Raw genomic sequence first — 20,567 nt, 5'->3', positions numbered from 1 at the left:
ATCTAAGGAGATACTTAAAAATTTCTCTTTAACAAGAATTCTTTCAATTATAAAGTAATACATATTCATAGTGAAAAAAGTAATAACAACATTACGGAAAGATATAAAAGGAAGAGAAGATGCCCCCTCTTTCTTTCTCTCCTTTAATCTTATTTGACACGTTAGGGGTAAAGCCATTAACTGTTTCTTGTGTGCCTGTCCAAAATTTTTTCTACACATATACATGTATATATGTAGAATAACTTAAAATGTGGAACCCCAAAAATGCATCTCTCACCTCAGACTGATGTTTTCCTCTGTATAATTGAGTTAACAGAGTCATATAATACTGCAACATGTCCTTAAGTTTGTAAAGCTGTAGGTATGATGTTCTTGTTAGGTACACCTCACCTGTTTTCCAGATCCGGCATGCTTAGGTTTCTAGCAGCAAAGCACATTTTGAGAGGGATGATCTTCCTGTCTTTGGTGCTGTTCTGGTGTTTTGGCGAACCAGAGTCCTCACTGCCACTAAAGCTTGGTGACTGGGGGGCTGCACCTTCCCACGGCAGATCTGATACTAATGATGGCTTCTTGATATATGGTGTTACTTCTCGGATGAACTTGACTATGAACAAAAAAATCAAAGAAGGTGGTTAGTAATTTTGCTTCCTATAATAAATGATAACTAAAGTATTCACATACATGCTATATCTATAACAAAGTGGGGGAAATGGCTGGGCGCAGTAGCTCACACCTGTAATCCCAGGACTTTGGGAGGCCAAGACAGGTGGATCACTTGAGGTCAGGAGTTCAAGGCCAGCCTGGTCAACATGGTGAAACCCCATCTCTACCAAAAATACAAAAAATTAGGTGGGCGTGGTGGCACACGCCTGTAGTCCCAACTACTCAGGAAGCTGAGGCAGAAGAATCGCTTGAACCCAGGAGGCAGTGGTTGCAGTGAGCTGAGATTGTGCCATTGTACTCCAGTCTGGGCGACAGAGCAAGACTCTGCCTCAAAAACAAACAAACAAACAAAGAAAAAGTGGGGGAAAAAAAGTAAGTTAAAGAGCCATGAATCCGCTGGAGATAGATTCAAAGTCAGACCCATCTAGGCTTTAGATGACTCAACCTTTAGAAACTTCTCCATACTTCTACCCATTGGTTCCCTGTCTTCTCAAGTCATATAAAACAAACTTAATCTCTCTTTTAGATGAGAACTCTATAATTATCTGAAGACAGATTTTTCTCTTCTCTCTCCTCCCCCATATTAAGCCAAGTATTTCTATTTCCATTCAATTCAATCAACTTTTATTAGCTACCTATCAAGTGTTGGGAATTAGGCTAGCCAGTAAGGACACGAGGGCAAATGAGCCATGGATTCTATCCCTCAAGGAATGCCCAGCCTTGCAGGGGAGACAGCTATGTAAACAGGTCATTACAGTTCTTAAAATCATTACAGTTCTTAAAAGTGCAAAAATAAAGCATATTCAAGATAAGGTATGATCTAATAAGCACAAAGTCAACTCAACTGATCCTGCTTGCTTGTTCAAAATACTCTGTTTCCATTAATGTAGCCCCAAATGAAAATCAAGCTTTTAGTAAATAGAAAGCTTTTTTCAGTTCAATTTTAAAACTCATGAAACTCTTCTTTTACTTCAGTCATGACTACAATTACTGTCACTTGAGGCATGGTGTTCTTGTTTCAAAAACTAGACAAACTGGCTGGGCACAGTGGTACACACAGTTTCTCCTGTGAATAGGTAAAATATGCACATAAAACAAAACTCAAGAGGAATAAAAGGTTTTATAATAAAAGTCCAGATTTCTAGCTACCCTGTCTCCATTCCTGGAGGCAACCATTCAAAGAGATGCCTGGTATGCTAAGCATGTATGAAAGTAAACACATACACGTGCATGTATATCTGATCATACATATGGTAGTATATTATGCTTACTGTGCTGTGCCTTGGTTTTTTTTATTTAATAAGGTTGATGATAGTCTTTTATTGACCTAATAGTTGATAGCTAATTCTACAGCATGATGTGGTCATAGAGATGCCTTTGGAATCAAGAAGACCTGTTTCAAAACCTAACTGTGCTTGCTACTCAAAGCTATGTGACCACCCTTAACTGTTCTGAGGTCCTCATCTACAAAATGAGAGTAACACTAAGCAAATAAAAATTTCAGGCACATACTAAACATTCAACAAACACAGTAGGTACCTTTCTTTTTCCTTCCCTAAATTAGAAAGTTAGAGAAGAGTTAAAAAATGTTAATGGTAATCAGTAGAAGAGTTAAAGTTATTTTCTTAAACATTATTTAAAAATATTTACTAGGCCGGGTGCGGTGGCTCACGCCTGTAATCCCAGCACTTTGGGAGGCCAAGGCAGGCAGATCACAAGGTCGGGAGATCGAGACCATCCTGGCCAACATGGTGAAACCCTGTTTCTACTAAAAAAAAAAACAAAAAATACAAAAAATTAGCCAGGCGTAGTGGTGGACACCTGCAGTCCCGGCTACTCCAGAGGCTGAGGCAGGAGAATGGCATGAACCCGGGAGGCAGAGCTTGCAGTGAGCCGAGAACGCACCACTGCACTCCAGGCCTGGGCGACAGAGCGAGACTCCGTCTCAAAAAACACACACACACACACACACACACAAAGATTTACTGAAATTAAGTATAATAATAGAAAATATAACAATTCCAATGCTAGCATTTAGATGTAGTATATCTCTGTGCTTTTTGTGCATAGTTATAATACATGTGCTTCTGGGTAGAGTAAAAGCTAGCTGCCTCAGGTCACCAAGGAGATTTTTTTTACCCTAGAAAAATCAGCAGGAGCGCAGTCAGTATATCCCTCGAGCAGCTGACTCAGGCATTTCAACACATACTTTTTAGCTTTATGCTTTGAAGAACTTTGGCAGAAATTCCTAAGGTTTCCAGGTACTGCAAATGGCAGAGGCAATGCTTTTTGAACATTTAAGGCAGTACACTACTGGGCTACCAACTGGAGGAAATTAAAGACATTCTAAATGAATCACTGAATAATATAGTGGTTAGAAAAGAACCCTCAATGATCTACTCAGAAGTTCATTCAATCACACAGTAGCATCACTGAACTGATTACTACACACGTCCTAAAACAAAAACAGACATACGCATACAATTTATGTATTGCCTTATTAACAGAGCAATGAATTTTATCTGAGTTGATGGCAATGCAGTCCATACCCCCATCTAATTAGCCATCCATAATGGCAGAAGAGCTGTGGATGGACATCTGTTTCTAATGTACCTGAAGTTTGGGAATGGCGAAAAGTTAACAGTTAACAGAAGTTAACAGGTTAACTTAACCAGGTTAAGTCCTATGTTAAGGCCTTAACCTGGACATGTGGCTGGATAAGCAGAGCCTTTACACCCCCACATGGAGCTTTCAGTTCAACTCAGAACCCACAACATATTTCAGAATCATTTCATTTTTCCTGATAGTTGAAGATAATCCTCAAAATATTTAATCAAACACTGATGTTTACAAACTGTTTTGAGTGTTCAGATGCTGAAGCTGATTTTCTTTCTTCCATTCATGTATCCCCCTCTTTTTTTTTTTTTTTTTTAAGACAGAGTCTCACTCTGTTGCCCAGGCTGGAGTGCAGTGGTGTGATCTCGGCTCAGTGCAAGCTCCGCCTCCTGAGTTCACGCCATTCTCCTGCCTCAGCCTCCCGAGTAGTTGCGACTACAGGCGTCCGCCACCACGCCTGGCTAATTTTTTGTATTTTTAGTAGAGATGGGGCTTCACTGTGCTAGCCAGGATGGTCTCGATTTCCTGACCTCGTGATCTGCCCACCTCAGCCTCCCAAAGTGCTGGGATTACAGGCGTGAGTCACCGCGCCCGGTCTCACGTATCCCTTTTACTGAATGTGAAGGGGGCTTCCTCCCACCCTAAAAGCATTACTGTGATCCCTTCTCTTCTTTAGAGTGACAAAAACACATACATGTACTGTACACATGTACTTGTAAAGATGTCTGGAAGACATCTTAATCAAAATATCAATAGTGCTTATATACAGGTGTAGGATTGCATTTTTTTCTTTATGTCATTGTGTATATTTAAAATTTTTGTAAGTCCATAGCATTTATTTTAAAAAATTATTTAAGAAATGAAGAAAACTTATTTTGTAACCTTGTTCAAACTCTATCTTAATTTTATTTTTGAGACAGGATCTCACTCTGTCCCCCAGGTTGGAGTGTAGTGGCACAATCATAGCTCACTGTAATGTCAAATTTTTGGCCTCGAGTGATCCTGCCTCAGCCTCCTGAGTAGCTGCAACTACAGGCACACACCAACACATCTGGCTAATTTTTTAATTTTTTGTAGAGACAAGGTCTTGCTATTTTGCCCATGCTGGTCTCAAACTCCTGGCTTTAAGCAAGCCTCCCACCTGAGCCTCTCAAAGCGTTGAGATTACAAGCATGAGCCACCAACCAGCCTTTTGCTCAAACTTTAAACATGAAAGACCTGTAAACTGAAATCTTGTTGAGGCTTCAAATACTATAATGCACTGGATGGGATCCAGAATCCGACTGATTCTTACTGAATTCTAAGCTCTAATGAATAAGGTTATGAAGAGTTCCATGTTTGGGGCATGAGGCAGCATCTGATTTTAAACTGAACACTAGTTAAGTGGCTTTTTTTTTTTTTTTTTTTTTTTTTTTGAGACAAGGTCTGGCTCTATCACCCAGGCTGAAGTGCAGTGGCATGATCTCAGTTGACTGCAACCTCTTCCTCCTGGGTTCAAACCATCCTCCCTTCCTAGCCTCCTGAGTGGCTGGGACTACAGGCACATATCACCATACCCAGCTAATTTTTGTATTTTTAGTAGAGACAGGATTTCGCCATGTTGCCCAGGCTGGTGTTTAATTGGTGAGCTCAAACAATCCACCTGCCTTGGCCTCCCAAAGTGCTGAGATTATAGGTATGAGCCACTGCACCCCACCTGTTAAGTGGCCTTTTTTTTTTTTTAAGTAGAGACGGGGTTTCACCATGTTGGCCAGACTGCTCGCCAACTCCTGAACTCAAGTGATCCGCCCACCTCGGCCTTTCCCAAAGTGCTGGGATTACAGGCCTAAGCCGCCATGCCCACCCTAGCTTTTTAAAGCTTATCTAGGCCGGGGCTGAGCATGGTGGCTCACGCCTGTAATCCCAGCACTTTGGGAGGCTGAGGTAGGTGGATCACGAGGTCAGGAGTTCAAGACCAGCCTGGGCAAGATGGTGAAACCCCATCTCTACTAAAAACATAAAAATTCACTGGGTGCGGTGACAGGCACTTGTGATCCCAGCTACTGGGGAGGCTGAGGCAGGAGAATTGCTTGAACCCAGGTGGCAGAGGTTGCAGTGAGCTGAGATTGTGCCACTGTACTCCAGCCTGGGCTACAAAGTGAGACTCCATCAAAAAAAAAAGAAAGAAGCAGCAGCTTATCCAGGCTGGGCACAGTGGCTCACACCTGTAATCCCAGCACTTTGGGAGGCCGAGGCGGGTGGATCACTTGAGGTCAGGAGTTTGAGACCAGCCTGGCCAACATGGCGAAAACCCATCTTTAATAAAAATACAAAATTAGCTGGGTGTGGTGGTGGGTGCCTGTAATCCCAGTTACTTGGGAGGCTGAGGCAGAACTGCTTGAACCCAGGAGGCAGAGGTTACAGTGAGCCACATGCCATTGCACTCCAGCCTGGACAACAAGAGCAAAATTCTGTCTCAAAAAAAAAAAAACGAACAAAATGAAACAAAAAAAAAAACCTTATCCAGAAAGATACAAAATAGCGCAGACACAGCCTATGGCTGCAAACACACATATTTGGATAAATGGATCAACCTATTTTATAAACATCAACTTCTCATATAATCGTTATGTTCCTCTTTATCTCTAACTCTTACCTTTTTCATGTCCCAACTGGTGTTCTTTACTATGAGTTTAAGTGAAACTAAGTTAGTCACACAACATTATTTCCCCTGCTTTTGCAAGCAAGTTTGTTCCTGGATTATTCTCAGAGTGGAAGATCTGGCTGTGCATTCTGCACAGGAATGAGTTATGCTGACAGTCACTGTTAAAGTATTTTCTCAGGAGGATTCTCTCCAACCTCATCCCAAGCTCCTCTCTCAAGTCAGGAGCCTGATAAATGACCACCAAAAACATGAGGAAGAAATTGCTTTACTTTGAGTAAAAAGCCTTTTACATTCTCAACTTGCAGGTGTCTTTCAGCTCAAGTCTCCTGGCCATTTGGGGTTTGAGTAGACTGCAGTCTAGAGTCTGGCGACATGAACCTTGAATGAGTTCAGAGTGACTCTTTCACTCCCCCTCTTCATTCTAAAATAGCATAGCATATTCATTAATTTATTGAGCTACTACTATATACCAGGAATAGTTTTAGGGATGTAGAATTATTAGTCAGTGAATAAAGTATGCAAAAAAAAGTAACAAAAAATTTAATGAAATTCTAGAGAAATAAAAACTTACATTCACACAGAAGCCTGTACACTAATGTTCTTAACAGCTCTATTCGTAAGTACCACGACTGGAAACAACCCAAATTTCCTTCAATGGTGAATGGATAAACTGTGATACAGCTATAGAATAGAACACTATTCAGAAATAAAAAGGAATGAACTATAACTCAGTAACTTGGATGAATCTGAAAGGCATTATACCAGTCTCAAAAGTTATATGATCCCATTATTGAAAAGAAAAAACTATATGATGAAAAATTCAATGGTTTCTGGCCAGGCACCATGGCTCATGCCTGTAATCCCAGCATTTTGAGAGGCTAAAGTGAGCAGATCACTTGAGGTTAGGAGTTCAAGACCAGCCTGGCCAACATGGTGAAACTCCACCTCTACTAAAAATACAAAAATTAACCAGGCATAGTGGCGCACACCTGTAATCCCAGCTACTCAGGAGGCTGAGGCAGGAGGCTTGAACCTGGGAGGCAGAGGTTGCAGTGAGCTGAGAATGCGCCACTGCACTCCAGCCTGGGCAACAGAGCAAGACCCTGTCTTGACCATAAATAAATAAATAAATAAAAATAAAAAAATAAATTCTGTGGTTTCTAAGGGTTAGGGGTAAGAAAGAATATGATTATAAAGGGGTAGCACAACAGAGTTTTCTGAAACCATGGAACGGTCCTGTATCCTGATTGTGGTGACAGTTACAAGAATTTATGTAGGTGTTATAATTTATATATGTGTCCGAATTCATAGAACTGTATATACCTTAAGGGAAAAAATTCAATTTTACAGTATGATAATTACAAAATAAAGTAAGTAAATTATACAGTATATTAGAAGATGTTAAGTGTGATGGGAAAAGGAAACACAGCAAGGGAAGGAAATGCTGCCTCTGGGGTGTCAGTTTGTAATTTTAGGGTTAAGCCATTAAGAAGATGTTTGAACAAAGACTTTAAGAGATGGAGGAGTTGGCCATGCAAATATCTGGGAGAAGCATTCTAGCCAAGGAGACAGTGTTAAAGCAGTAAGGAGGCCCAGAGTAACTGGAGCTGGATAAGTGAGGGGGACAGAGTAAAAAATAGGGTCACAAAGGTAATGGGGCTGGGAGGCAGACCATGTACGGCCTTTTAGGTCATGGCAAGGACTTTGGCTTTTATTCTGAAATGGGAAGCTATTGGGAGATTTTCAGGAGCAAGTGACCACTATGTTGAAAATAGAATGAAAGAAGGCCAAAGCAGAAGCAGGAAGACCAGCTAGCGGGTTATCAGGGATGAGAGATGATGGGAGTTGGACCAGGGGAATAGTAGTGGAGGTGGTGAGAAGTGGCCAGATTCTACATCAGATTACATAAGGGGGTGACAAAAAGAAGAGTCAAGGATAATGTCAAGATTTTTGTCCTGAACAACTAGAAGGATAGAGTTCCCCTTGACAGGTTTAGAAGAAAGATCAGGAACTTGAGACATACATTACACAATCAAGTCTAACAGGCGGCTAGATATATAAGCCTGCAGTTCAGGAAATGGGTGTAGGCTAGAAACATGAATTTGGGAACTATGGGCATATGGTTGCTATTTAATGCCATGAAACTGGATAAGATCACTGTATCAGTCAGGATCCCAGCAGGAAACCATAGTAAAGGGTTTAATAGAGGGACAACTTATGAAGGTATGGGCAGAGTTCAGGGAAACCACATGGGAAAATAGAGCGTAGTATCCCAGGGCTATTAACAGAGTGGCTGTTTCCACCCTTAGGCCTGAAGGAACTAGGAAGGAAAGTGGGTATCAAACCCAGAAGAAAAGAGCCCTACAGAGATAGACATGAGAGGAGCAGGACTTTCAGTCAATTCAGGCAGATTCAAATTGGGTGCCAAGGGGATAAATGCTCCAACCTCACCCTCCTCCTTCTTTCCCTCCAATGTCCTACTGGGGCTCTACATTGGCCAAACCCAACAAAAACCAAAGGCCAAGGAAGTCTGCTGATGTTGTCCATGCAGGTCAGTATCCTGGGACAGATGGCATGTAGAGAAGGAGCGGACCTAGAAGGGTCAATGGAAGACTTTCAGCACAAGCAAGGAAGTAAGTATGGAAGAGAAAGCAGACACTCCACTATCAAAGGGCGGGAGAGAAAAGGAGGTAGGAGGTAGGCAGAAGATGCACGAAACACAAGTGCTCCATAGAAATACTGGCTTAACGGGCATGGTGGCTTATGCTGGTAATCCCAGCACTTTGAGAGGCCAAGGCGGGCGGATCACCTGAGGTCGGGAGTTCGAGACCAGCCTGACCACATGGAGAAACTCCGTCTCTACTAAAAAAATACAAAATTAGCCGGGCATGGTGGCACATGCCTCTAATCCCAGCTACTTGGGAGGCTGAGGCAGGAGAATCACTTGAACCCAGGAGGCGGAGGTTGCAGTGGGCTGAGATCACGCCATTTCACTCCAGCCTGGGTGTCAGAGCAAAACTCTGCCACAGAAAAAAAAAAAAAAAAAAAAAGAAATACTGGTCTCTAAAATAGTACCAAGTTTACCCCAACTGAAAAAGCACTCCCTTGACCTGACGAATCCAGACTTGGCTCTTCCCTCCCTTCACCATTCCTTGAAAATAAAAACAAAACAATTTCTGCTTATTGTTTCTATTCTCTCCTTTCACTCCTCAATCTCTTCTGAATTAAAACAGCATTCTAAAGGGTCATTAATGTTTTCTCACCCAATCCAAAGGCCCTTTCTCAATCCTTATGCTCGACCGTTCCAATATGTATGGCAATGCACTGTACCAATTGTTTTGTATTCCTTCTTTCTGGCCATTTATTTTTTAAGTGCCTTTTTTCTCCTCCTAGCCCTATAATCTAGGTGTTCCCTAAGGCTCTGATGTCAGCACTTCTCACTTTATCCTCTCATCCCTGTCAGCTTTCTGCTGGATCTCTAGTTTGACACAGCTCTCTAGAACCAGTATCTCCTATTGGCCCCAATCCCACCACCTGGGTACTGCCCCATCCTTCAGATTCAACATATCCAAACAAGAACTAATCTTCATCATCCTTTATCCCCTGCTCCTGTAGTTATTAGGATTAGCATCATCTTTCTCGCCACCCAGGATCTAAACCAGTACTATAGTTAGTCTGGTGTGAAGCACACTCTTCTGTATTTTATTAAGGGTTGCCCAGGTGGTTAATTCTCATGCTCAATCAAGGTTTGGAAAATGCTTCTCTAAACCTTTGCAGACCACTCTCTGTCCCTATCCGCTACATCTAATCAGGTGCCAAACCACATATGAAATTGTTCTCTAGCCTACCTACTCCCCTCAGTTTCCACTGCCAACATTCCTTGGTTAACCCAGAACAGCCACTGTAATGGTGCTGCTGCTTTTTTTTTTTTTTTTGGTAATTGTAAAATATACACAACATAAAGTTTACTATTTTAACCATTTTTTTTTTTACATGTACAGTTCAGTGCATTAAGTATTCACATTGTTGTGAAACCACCACCACCAGCCATCTCCAGAACTTTTTCATTTTCCCCAACTAAAACTCTATACCCACTAAACAATTACTCCCCGTTCCCTTCTCCCCTGGCAACCACCATTCTACTTTCTGTCCTTATAAGTTTGACACTCTAGGTACCTCACATAGGTGGACTCATACAATACTTGTCCCTTTGTGTCTGCACTGGCCTCTTAACTGATCTCCTTGCCCAGACCCTCTTCCCTTCTCTCATTCCTTTACACAAGGTTGCCAGGTTGATTGTCCTAGAACCCAGCTCATACCAGACCACTCCTGATTTCAGAGTCTCTATGGTTTCCTATTGTCTAAAGAATGTAGTCCAAAGCCTTGTGTATAAATTCATCTTTCCAACCATCTCTTCTCTTCTGTCCCCTCAAACATCTTACTACTTAAAATGCTTGCACAAGAAAACCCACCAAAAGATTCCAAGCAGAAGCACAGGCCACCACAACCCAGTAAACTACTTGCAGAAAGGTATATTCTGACTTTTCCTGTATCCTTATTTATATTGATTCGCTCATTTCTTCACTTCCATGTGTCCAAATCATACCCATTCCCAAAGCACATCTCAAATTCCACCTCTATTAATCCTAATGCAAAAGTAATGGGAGCTTACTAAGATCTAGCACAGATAAACCAGTAATTCTATATATCTCATTGGACTGCATCCACACAACTCCAAGAACAGTTGTAGAAGTGGTAGCTAATGGGTTCAAACTCACCACAATTCCAGGATATGTGAAGAAACTTAGTACAGCAGCTGATGTGCCCCTGATATTGGTCAGACAGAAATTTCCTCATTATAGGCCTGAAAGCAGAGAAAAAAATTCCTGGTACTATGTTGTTAGCCCTGGGGATACAGCAGTTTGAAGCTGTCATATTGGTGCCAGGGTTTTTCGTTTTGTTTGTTTTCTTTCTGCTCCCCACTTCCCGCCTTTCTTCCTTTCCCTTCCTTTTAGTTCCCCCCTCCCCCACTTTGGTCTCATTTCTAGGACTCTCACAGGTATTCTGAAGGACATTTACAGTGATTAAAGTCTCTAAAAAACTCCTTTCCCCACCTATATAGAAACTACAGAGAAAAGCCCAATGTTCTGAAAGGCAATCACACTGGCTAATGCTTGAACAAGACGTTACTCAATATTGTTTCCATAATATGGATACACATTACAGGGGTTTTGAGATACCACTTAACATTTATGCTTAGGATAGTTCTAGACCCAGGAAGTGAACAAGAAGGGAAGACACCCACTCATCTATTCTACATAAAATTAAAACTGGCTAGGATGTTCCAAACCACTCATCAGAACCAAGTTGAAGGCCGGGCATGGTGGCTCCTGCTGTAATCCTACCACTTTGGGGAAAAAAAAAATTAGCCAGGCATGGTGGCGTGTGCCTGTAATCCCAGCTACTCAGGAGGCTGAGGCAAGAGAACTGCTTGAAACCAGGAGATGGAGGCTGCAGTGAGCCAAAATTGTGCCACACACTCCAGCCTGGGAGAGACTCTGTCTTAAAAAAAAACAAGTTGTCCAGGTCAGAGTGTAGTGGCACAATCATAGCTCACTGCAGGCTCAAACTCCTAGGCTGAAGGGATCTTCTTGACTCAGCCGCTTGAGTAATTAGGACTACAGACATGCACAACTTTCCCTGGCTAATTTTTTTATTTTTTGCAGAGACAGTGGGGTCTCGCTATGTTGCCAAGGCTGGTCTTGAACTTCTGGCCTCAAGTGATCCTCCTGCCTTAGCCTCCCAAAGTGCTGGGATTACAAGTATTGAGGCACCATGCCTGGCAAGGGAACTTAGTTAACACTACACTGAACATCTTTTTCAGTGGAGAAATTAGTGGGTCAAAGTAATATTTAAGGATCATGGTAAGTACTGCCAAATTGCTCCCCCCGAAAATCTGTACCATTTTTATACCCCCACCAGCAATATATAAGCATGTCCATGTCAGTACACTTGCCAACATGAAGTAATCCCACTTAAAATAACCCTTGCTATTTTAATAGGGGAAAAATGGTATATATGCCCACCCAATCTTGATCTCCTGTCTCAACAAATGCAGGATATTATTATTTTCTTCTACTTAAAAGCAGGAAGTCCATGTCTCTTTATGCTTTTATTTTGTCTGAAGAACTGGGAGGGGTGATTTGCGATAACAGTGGAGAGTTATAGGACAGTCACCAGAACCTCGTATCTCACACAAATAGAATTTGAGTTCTTGATGTACCAGCATATCTAAAGTCATACTTAATTTTCCATTATTGCCTTGTCATTTAACTCTGTGAAGTTAGTTCCTTTCCTCTTGCTAGGCATGAGGGTGGGAAAAGTCGTCAACAAGAAAACCAAAAATGCCCTAAGAAGCAGCAGCGTCTCCCAGATTTATAAGATGTGGTTTAGGTTTATGGTGATCTTGGGATTTTCAGTTCAGTTCATTATCCATCTTTCCTTCTCTGTTCCAATCTAAGCTCTGGTCCAAATCAGTAAAAGTAGGAGAAATATCCTTTTCTGAAGATCTCAAATTACTACAGGGATAAAAAAAAAATTCAAGTATAATTTTAAACCTCTGAGCTATGGTGAAATAAGGTAGCTCTGAAATTTGTCCCCAGAAATTAAAATTTCAGGATTTAAAAATTAAGGCCTTTTGGCCAGGGGCGGTGGCTCACACCTGTAATCCCAGCATTTTGAGAGGCTGAGGTGGGCGGATCACGAGGTCAAGAGAACGAGACCATCATGGCCAACATGGTGAAACCCCGTCTCTACTAAAAATACAAACGTTAGCTGGGTGTGGTGGCGGGCACCTGTAGTCCCAGCTACTCGGGAGGCTGAGGCACAAGAATCACTTGAACCCAGGAGGCAGAGGTTGCAATGAGCCAAGATTGCGCCACTGCACTCTAGCCTGGCGACAGAGTGAGACTCCGTCTCAAAAAAAAAAAAAAAGAAAAGAAAAGAAAAGAAAAAAAAAGAAAAAAGACCTTTTAGAACGAATTTATACAAATTGGCAAAAAAAAAAAAAAAAAAAGGCCCCAGTATTTTTTAGGCCTCATCAAAGTTTAACTTGAATATCTATTACTTTTATACAAAAGTATTAGCATTCATGCTTTTATATATACAAATGTAGAATAACAAGCAAGACAAATAATATGGGGCTTTTGACTATCTACTGTATAAATTATCCTTGGTAAACTTTTTTAACTACTGATCTAATATAGTGAAGTAATTCTTGGTCATTTATAAAGTAAATATTTCTTAACTGAATATTAAAAGTGTTTTTCAATGTTTCCTCAAACTACAAAAGAATATGCAAGCTTCTCAATTTTTTATAAAAAATGTTTTAGGCCGGGCGCGGTGGCTCAAGCCTGTAATCCCAGCACTTGGGAGGCCGAGACGGGCAGATCACGAGGTCAGGAGATCGAGACCATCCTGGCTAACAAAGTGAAACACCATCTCTACTAAAAAAATACAAAAAAAAAAAACTAGCCGGGCGAGGTGGCGGGCGTCTGTAGTCCCAGCTACTCGGGAGGCTGAGGCAGGAGAATGGCGTAAACCCGGGAGGCGGAGCTTGCAGTGAGCTGAGATCCGGCCACTGCACTCCAGCCTGGGCGACAGAGCGAGATTCGGTCTCCAAAAAAAAAAAAAAAAAAAATTTAAATATCTTCAGTTTGCATTTTTAAATGTTTTTGTAAGGAAGACAGCTACCAGCAAATTTCCCTGAGGAAACTGCCATATGGTAAGTATGTTTGTTTAAAATTCTTTATATAATTAATTGAAAATCTGGGAGACACTGCATCTGAACAATCACTTCAAATTACATATTTTTCTTTGGTTTTTAGTATTAAGATTTATATTTATTTTCTAGGCCACATCTGTTTTGTCTGTTTATTTGCTTGCTTGTTTGTGTTTTGAGATGGAGTTTCACTCCTGTTGCCCAGGCTGGAGTGCAATGACATTATCTCGGCTCACTGCAATCTCCGCCTCCTGGGTTTAAGCAATTCTCCTGCCTCAGTCTCCTGAATACGTGGGATTAAGGCATGCGCCACCATGCCCAGCTAATTTTATATGTTTTAGTTGAGACGAGGTTTCTCTATGTTGGCCAAGCTGGTCTCCAACTCCCGACCTCAGATGATCTGCCTGCCTCAGCCTCCCAAAGTGCTGGGATTACAGGTATGAGCCACCTCATCTGGCGGGCCACATCTTTTTAAAAGTCAATTCTATTCTTTATACTTCTCTCCCCTAAAAAGCAGCACTGCTTTATGTGAAACAGCGTTACAACTTGTTTTATATCCTTCTGCTTACTTCAAAACACAGAGCAAATGAGAAGATTGTTGACAGTGACAGTAAAAAAGTTTAGACCCTGTATAGAATTAGAAAAGATAAGACTTTATTTAATTTCATTTTCACTAAGGCAGAGGCAATGAGAAAGGCAGTTTGCATAAGAAACAGGTTGGTTAGGAATAATTTATATTCCTCTTAGTCTCCAGCTCAAATATTAAAGTAGAGGCTACTTTTTAAAAACCTGAACCCAGCCGGGCACAGTGGCTCATGCCTGTAATCCCAGCACTTTGGGAGGCTGAGGTGGACAGATCACAAGGTCAAGAGTTTGAGACCAGCTTGGCCAACATGGTGAAACCCCATCTCTACTAAAAATACAAAAAATTAGCCAGGCTTGGTAGTAGCTGTTTGTAATCCCAGCTACTCAGAAGGCTGAGGCAGGAGACTCACTTGAACCTGGGAGGCGGAGGTTGCTGTGAGCTGAGATCGCGCCATTGCACTACAGCCTGGGAGACAGAGTGAGACTCCATCTCAAAAAAAAAAAAAAAGACATATACTATAAAATTAAGGGTATCAGAGTTATTGGTAGGTGATTAAAGCAAGTTCTAAGTTTTATATATTTAAAAAAAGTATATACAGATCAGTATGTTAACAAAGTGCTCAAGGCAATATGCCAATTTGCTAACAGTGGTCATATTTGTGAGTGCAATTACAGGAACTTCCATTTTAGAAATTAAGCATTTCTATAATATTTGGACTTTCTATAATAAACATGTGCTCTGTAATAAATTATTATAAAGTTAACTTTTAAATACATGCCATCACGCCAGATGCAGTGGCTCAGGCCTGTAATCCCAGCAGTTTGGGAGGCCAAGAAGGGAGGACTGCTTGAGGCCAGGAGTCTGAGACCAGCCTGAGCAACATAGTAGGGTCATGTATCTACAAAAAAATTTAAAATTAGCCAGGCATGGTAGCACATGCCTGTAGTCCCAGCTACTCGGGAGGCTTAGGCAGGAGAATCCCTTGAGCCAGGAGTTAAAGGCTGAAGTGAGCTATTTTTTTTTTTTTTTGAGAAGGGTCTTGCTCTGTCACCTGGGCTGGCGTGCAATGGCATGATCTTGGCTCACTGCAACCTCTGCCTCCCGAGTTCAAGTGATTCTCCTGCCTCAGTCTCCCAAGTAGCTGAGACTACAGGTGTGTGCCACTATGCCCAGCTAATTTTTGTATTTTTAGCAGAGACGGGGTTTCACCATGCTGATTGGCCAGGATGGTCTCGATCTCTTGACCTCGTGATCCGCCCACCTCGGCCTCCTAAAGTGCTGGGATCACAGGTGTGAGCCACTGCGCCCAGCCTGAAGTGAGCTATTACTGCACCACTGTACTTCAGCCTGGGTGACAGAGTAAGACCATGTCTCTTAAAAAAAAAAAAAAAAAAAATTCGGCTGGGCACAGTGGCTCACCCCTGTAATCCCAGCACTTTGGGAGGCCGAGGTGGGCGGATCACGGGTCAGGAGATCGAGACCATCCTGGCTAACATGGTGAATCCCCATCTCTACTAAAAAAATTCCAAAAAATTAGCTGGGCGTGGTGGCGGGTGCCTGTAGTCTCAGCTACTCGGGAGGTTGAGGGAGGAGAATGGCGTGAACCCAGGAGGCAGACCTTGCAGTGAGCCTAGATTGCACCACTGCACTCCAGCCTGGGTGACAAAGCGGGACTCCATCACACACACACACAAAAAATTCGGGCAGGACACAGTGGCTCACACCTGTAATCTCAGCACTTTGGGAGGCCAAGGAGGGTGGATTACTTGAGCCCAGGAGTTCAAGACGAGCCTGGGCAACATGGCAAAATCCTATCTCTACCAAAAAAAAGCCAGGTGTGGTGGTACGTGCCTGTAGTTCCAGCTACCCAGGAGGCTGAGGTGGGAGGATCACCTGAGCCTGGATGGCAGAGGCTACAAGGTCTTGTTCATGCCACTGCACTCCAGCTTGAATGACAGAGTGAGATCCTGTCACTAAATAAATAAGTGCCATCAAATAATAATGAAAAAAATTATGAGAAAAGTAATTTCAGAAATAGACTCAATAGCAAAACAATACAACAATGTTGGGGGAGTCACTCTTCAATAAATACTGAAGAAATAAGGGGGTATCAGTATGGAATTGCCTTACTTCTATATCTTATACCCTACAATGAATTTGCATTAATCTACAATTGATGCTCTCTGGATATTTTTTGTAAAATCATTAATGCACAGCAACAAGCTTTAAACTCAAATGAACCTCAGCTCAAGTCTTGATATTACCGTTTATCTGTTGGGAGGTTTGAAGATTACCTCTGAGCCTCAGTTTTCTCATTTGCAAAACATAACATACCACCCTTAAACTGCTATTGTGGGGGATTAAATGAGATAATGTGTAAAAGGTACATAGGCCTGTGATTGAGGGTTGTAGGTACTTAGTATGTGTATACTTAGTTAGTGTGTATGTATACATATACTTAGTGTGTATGTACATAATTAACAGAATATGCTTCAGAGAGAGTATAGCATAGTGGACAGAGTCAAAGATGTGAAACTGAACAGATCCAGATTTTAATTCCAGTTCTTCCAATTATAAACTTTGAGATTTGGACAAATAATTTCACTAAAAATCTCAGTTTATATTGACCAGGCACGGTGGCTCACGCCTGTAATCCCAGCACTTTTAGGAGGCCGAGGCGGGCAGATCATGAGGTCAGGAGATCGAGACCATCCTGGCTAACGTGGTGAAACCCTGTCTCTACTAAAAATACAAAAAAATTAGCTGGGCGTGGTGGCGGGCGCCTGTAGTCCCAGCTACTTGGGAGGCTGAGGCAGGAGAATGGTGTGAACCCCGGGAGGCAGCACTTGCAGTGAGCCAGGATTGAGCCGCTGCACTCCAGCCTGGGTGACAGAGCAAGATTCTGTCTCAAAAAAAATAAAAAATAAAAAATAAAAAAATCTCAGTTTATAATCTACGAAATTCTTTCTTTTTTTTTTATTTTTATTTGAGATGGAGTCTCACCCTTGCCCAGGTTGGAGTGCAGTGGCGTGATCTCAGCTCCCTGCAACCTTTGCCTCCCAGGTTCAAGCGATATTCCCACTTCAACCTCCCAAGTAGCTGGGATTACAGGTGTGCACCACTATGCCTGGCTAATTTTTATATTTTTAGTAGAGATGGAGTTTCACCATGTTGGCCAGGCTGGTCTCGAACTCCTGACCTCAGGTGACCCACACTTGTCAGCCTCCCAAAGTGCTGGGATTACAGGCATGAGTCACCACACCCGGTCATAATCTATGAAATTCTAATACTAACCCTAATACTAATTTTACCAAGTAACTGAGACGTTAAAGAAGCTTAACTAATAAAAGTAAACTGTTTAATAGTGTCTGAAAGACATTAGGCACTGAACATAACCTACAGAGTGAAGTTATTATGTACTATGTCATTAAAGAATATCTGGACGTAGTAATTAAGGTATCTCCAGAAAAGCTCAGGCATAGGGGCGCACACCTGTAGTCCAAGCTACTCAGGAGGCTGAGAGGGGAGAATCGCTTAAGCCCAGGAATTTGAAGCTGCAGTGAGCTATGATCATGCCACTGAACTCCAGCCTGGGTGACACAGTGAAACCCCATCTTACCTACCTAGAAAAAAAAAAAAAAAAATCCAGAAAAACAGCAAGCTAACCATTCTTTGTCTCCCCTTCAGGAAAAGACCAATTTTAACAAAATATAACCTTCCTCACCTATATTCCTCTAACACTCTACATATCACTGACATGGCATCTGCCATATGTCACAGTTTTTGTTTCGTCTGTCTTTTCCAATTGACCAACGGGACACTGAAGGGATTAAAACTCAAGACGGAGTCAACAATAATTACAATACATCACTTCTACAGAGTTTATTCATAGTTTTTAACTTTTTTCTTAGTCACCCTTCAGAACTGTATTGCAGTTTGTGTAGAGCTATTAGGTCCCGAATACATTCTTTTGCACATTCATAAAGCAAAATTCATGTCTTTTTCCAGTCCACACCCAATATATCTGTGACAGTGGCTTGAAATTAATTATGGTTGCTTCTAACCTCTTAAAGCAAGGTGAACCCCACTCTATATGGCATCACTGCAACAATATGCATACAGAGGTGTTGCACAAATAACTTTTATACATTGGTCAAAAATTGGCAGTGTATTGAGAAACAGTTCGTAGCAGGAATCACTAATGCACAGATGTACAGTCAATATTGATTAGATGAATTATGAGAGATTCTGCACAAATACAGATATACTTTTACAGTCCTAATTTTGTCTGTCCTAGTGAAATTCTCAGAAGTATTTCTGGCATGAGTAACACAATTCAGTTAAATGTTGTTGCTAATTGCTCTAGATTACGAATTCTTGCAACCATTTGAATAAAAGGCCCTTGGTCAGCCCCACTAAGTGCTTATGACTATCTGGGACACGGTCACTCTCTCCATATACTGAAGGTTGTCACATAGACTCTGCATGTATAAACTTATCTGCTGAGGGGTTAATTCAGCTAAATTTCTTATTAAAACAAATCTGCCATTAAGAGCAAAATTCTCCTTACTAAACAATTATAAGTTTAAACAAATGGCTTCTGAATGAGCAGTCTGCTCCTGCAGTTACATAAAAACATAACCTTAGGGCCAGGTACCATGGCTCACACGTGTAATCCCAACATTTTGGGAGGCCAAGGCAGAAGGATTGCTTGAGCCCAGAAGTTCAAGACCAGCTTGGGCAACATCACAAGACCCTGTCTTTACAAAACAGTTCAAAAATTAGCCTGGTGTGGTGGCATATGCTTGTAGCCCCAGCAACTCAGGACACTAATGTGGGAGGATTGCTTGAGTTTGAGAGGTCAAGGCTGCAATGAGTCACAATCCCACCACCGCACTCCAGCGCAAGAGTGGGAGATCTTGTCTCAGAAAAAAGCAAGAAAGATAAATGAAATCTTATCGTAAGGAGTCAATAATGGATTAAAATATTCTTATTAGAAAGACAGTCCTTGCCTCACAAACACAACATATAGGCTTTTATCTATCCCTAGCACAAATGATAGGAAACAAAGTTTTTGTTTTACTCTTAAGAACCAAAGGGTGGGTGTGGTGGCTCACGCCTGTTACCCAGCACTTGGGGAGGCTGAGGTAGACAGATCACCTGAGGTAAGGAGTTCAAGATGAGTCTGGTCAACATAGTGAAACCCCGTCTCTACAAAAATACAAAAATTAGCCGGTCATGATGGCGGGTGCCTGTATTCCCAGCTACTTGGAAGGCTGAGGTGGGAGAATTGCTTGAACTCAGGAAGTGGAGGCTGCAGTGAGCTGAGATCGCGCCATAGCACTCCAGCCTGGGCGACAGAGTGAGACTCTGTCCCAAAAAAACAAAAAACAAAAGAACCATAGGCCGGGCATCTCATGTCTTTCATCCTAGCACTTTGGGAGGCTGAAGCCAGATCACTTGAGGTCAGGAGTTTGAGACCAGCCTAGCCAACATGGTGAAACCCCATCTCCACTAAAACTACAAAAATTAGCCAGGTGTGGAGGTGGGCGCCTGTAATCCCAGCTACTTGGGAGGCCAAGGCAGGAGAATCACTTGAACCCAGGAGGTGGAAGCGGAGGCTGCAGTGAGCCAAGATCACACCACTGCACTCCAGCCTGGGTGACAGAGTGAGACTCCCTCTCCAAAACCAAAAAGAGCTACAATGTTCCCCCCTTTTCAACAACTGTCTCCTATGTGCAAAGCACGTGGATCTTTAAAATGTCTGACACACAAATTTTGTCCTCAAGTTGTTTAGTTGAGGAAGAAAAGACACATGTCCCCTAAAATAGGCCAACTAATAAAGTAGAAATTATAACAAGGCAAAACATGATAAATGCTACAGAGGTGTAAATACAATGTTACACATAATTGGATGTAACAGCAGCAAATAAAATGAAATAACTGAAAAATACTTATATAAAAATACTAATGTTTTTCCACTAGACAACAAAACTTCCACTAGACAACGAAATTCCCACTAGACAACAACAAAAAAAAACCGTAGCAGTTCAAGTGCAAGGAAATCCTTATCTGTACTTTTGTTGCTAAGTGGATGTGTTCTGGACTAGCTGGATAAACCGGATGCTTTGTTTTAGATCAGCACCCTGAATGATAAACTATAGACGGAAATATAATATTAACCCAGCACAATAGCTGTGTTCAAAGGGTCAGCAACCACTCCATCCTGAACATCCAGTCAGAGTCACCACTTAGGAACAAGAAAGTCCTCCAAGTTT

The 20,567-nt window shown here is 41.9% G+C and overlaps 1 protein-coding gene across 1 annotated transcript in view; it reads right to left on the bottom strand.

The window, feature by feature from the left end:
• Positions 1–20,567, bottom strand: part of SNTB2 (syntrophin beta 2) — a 121,409-nt gene that overhangs the window by 61,298 nt on the left and 39,544 nt on the right. The window contains exon 2 of the mRNA XM_007993819.3: positions 391–604. Within this exon, the coding sequence (XP_007992010.1) occupies positions 391–604 (214 nt within the window). The remainder of the gene's footprint in view (positions 1–390; positions 605–20,567) is intronic.

This window comes from Chlorocebus sabaeus, chromosome 5 (genome assembly GCF_047675955.1).
Source record: "Chlorocebus sabaeus isolate Y175 chromosome 5, mChlSab1.0.hap1, whole genome shotgun sequence".
NCBI classification, from domain to species: domain Eukaryota; kingdom Metazoa; phylum Chordata; class Mammalia; order Primates; family Cercopithecidae; genus Chlorocebus; species Chlorocebus sabaeus.
This window is presented reverse-complemented; position numbering and strand designations above follow the sequence as displayed.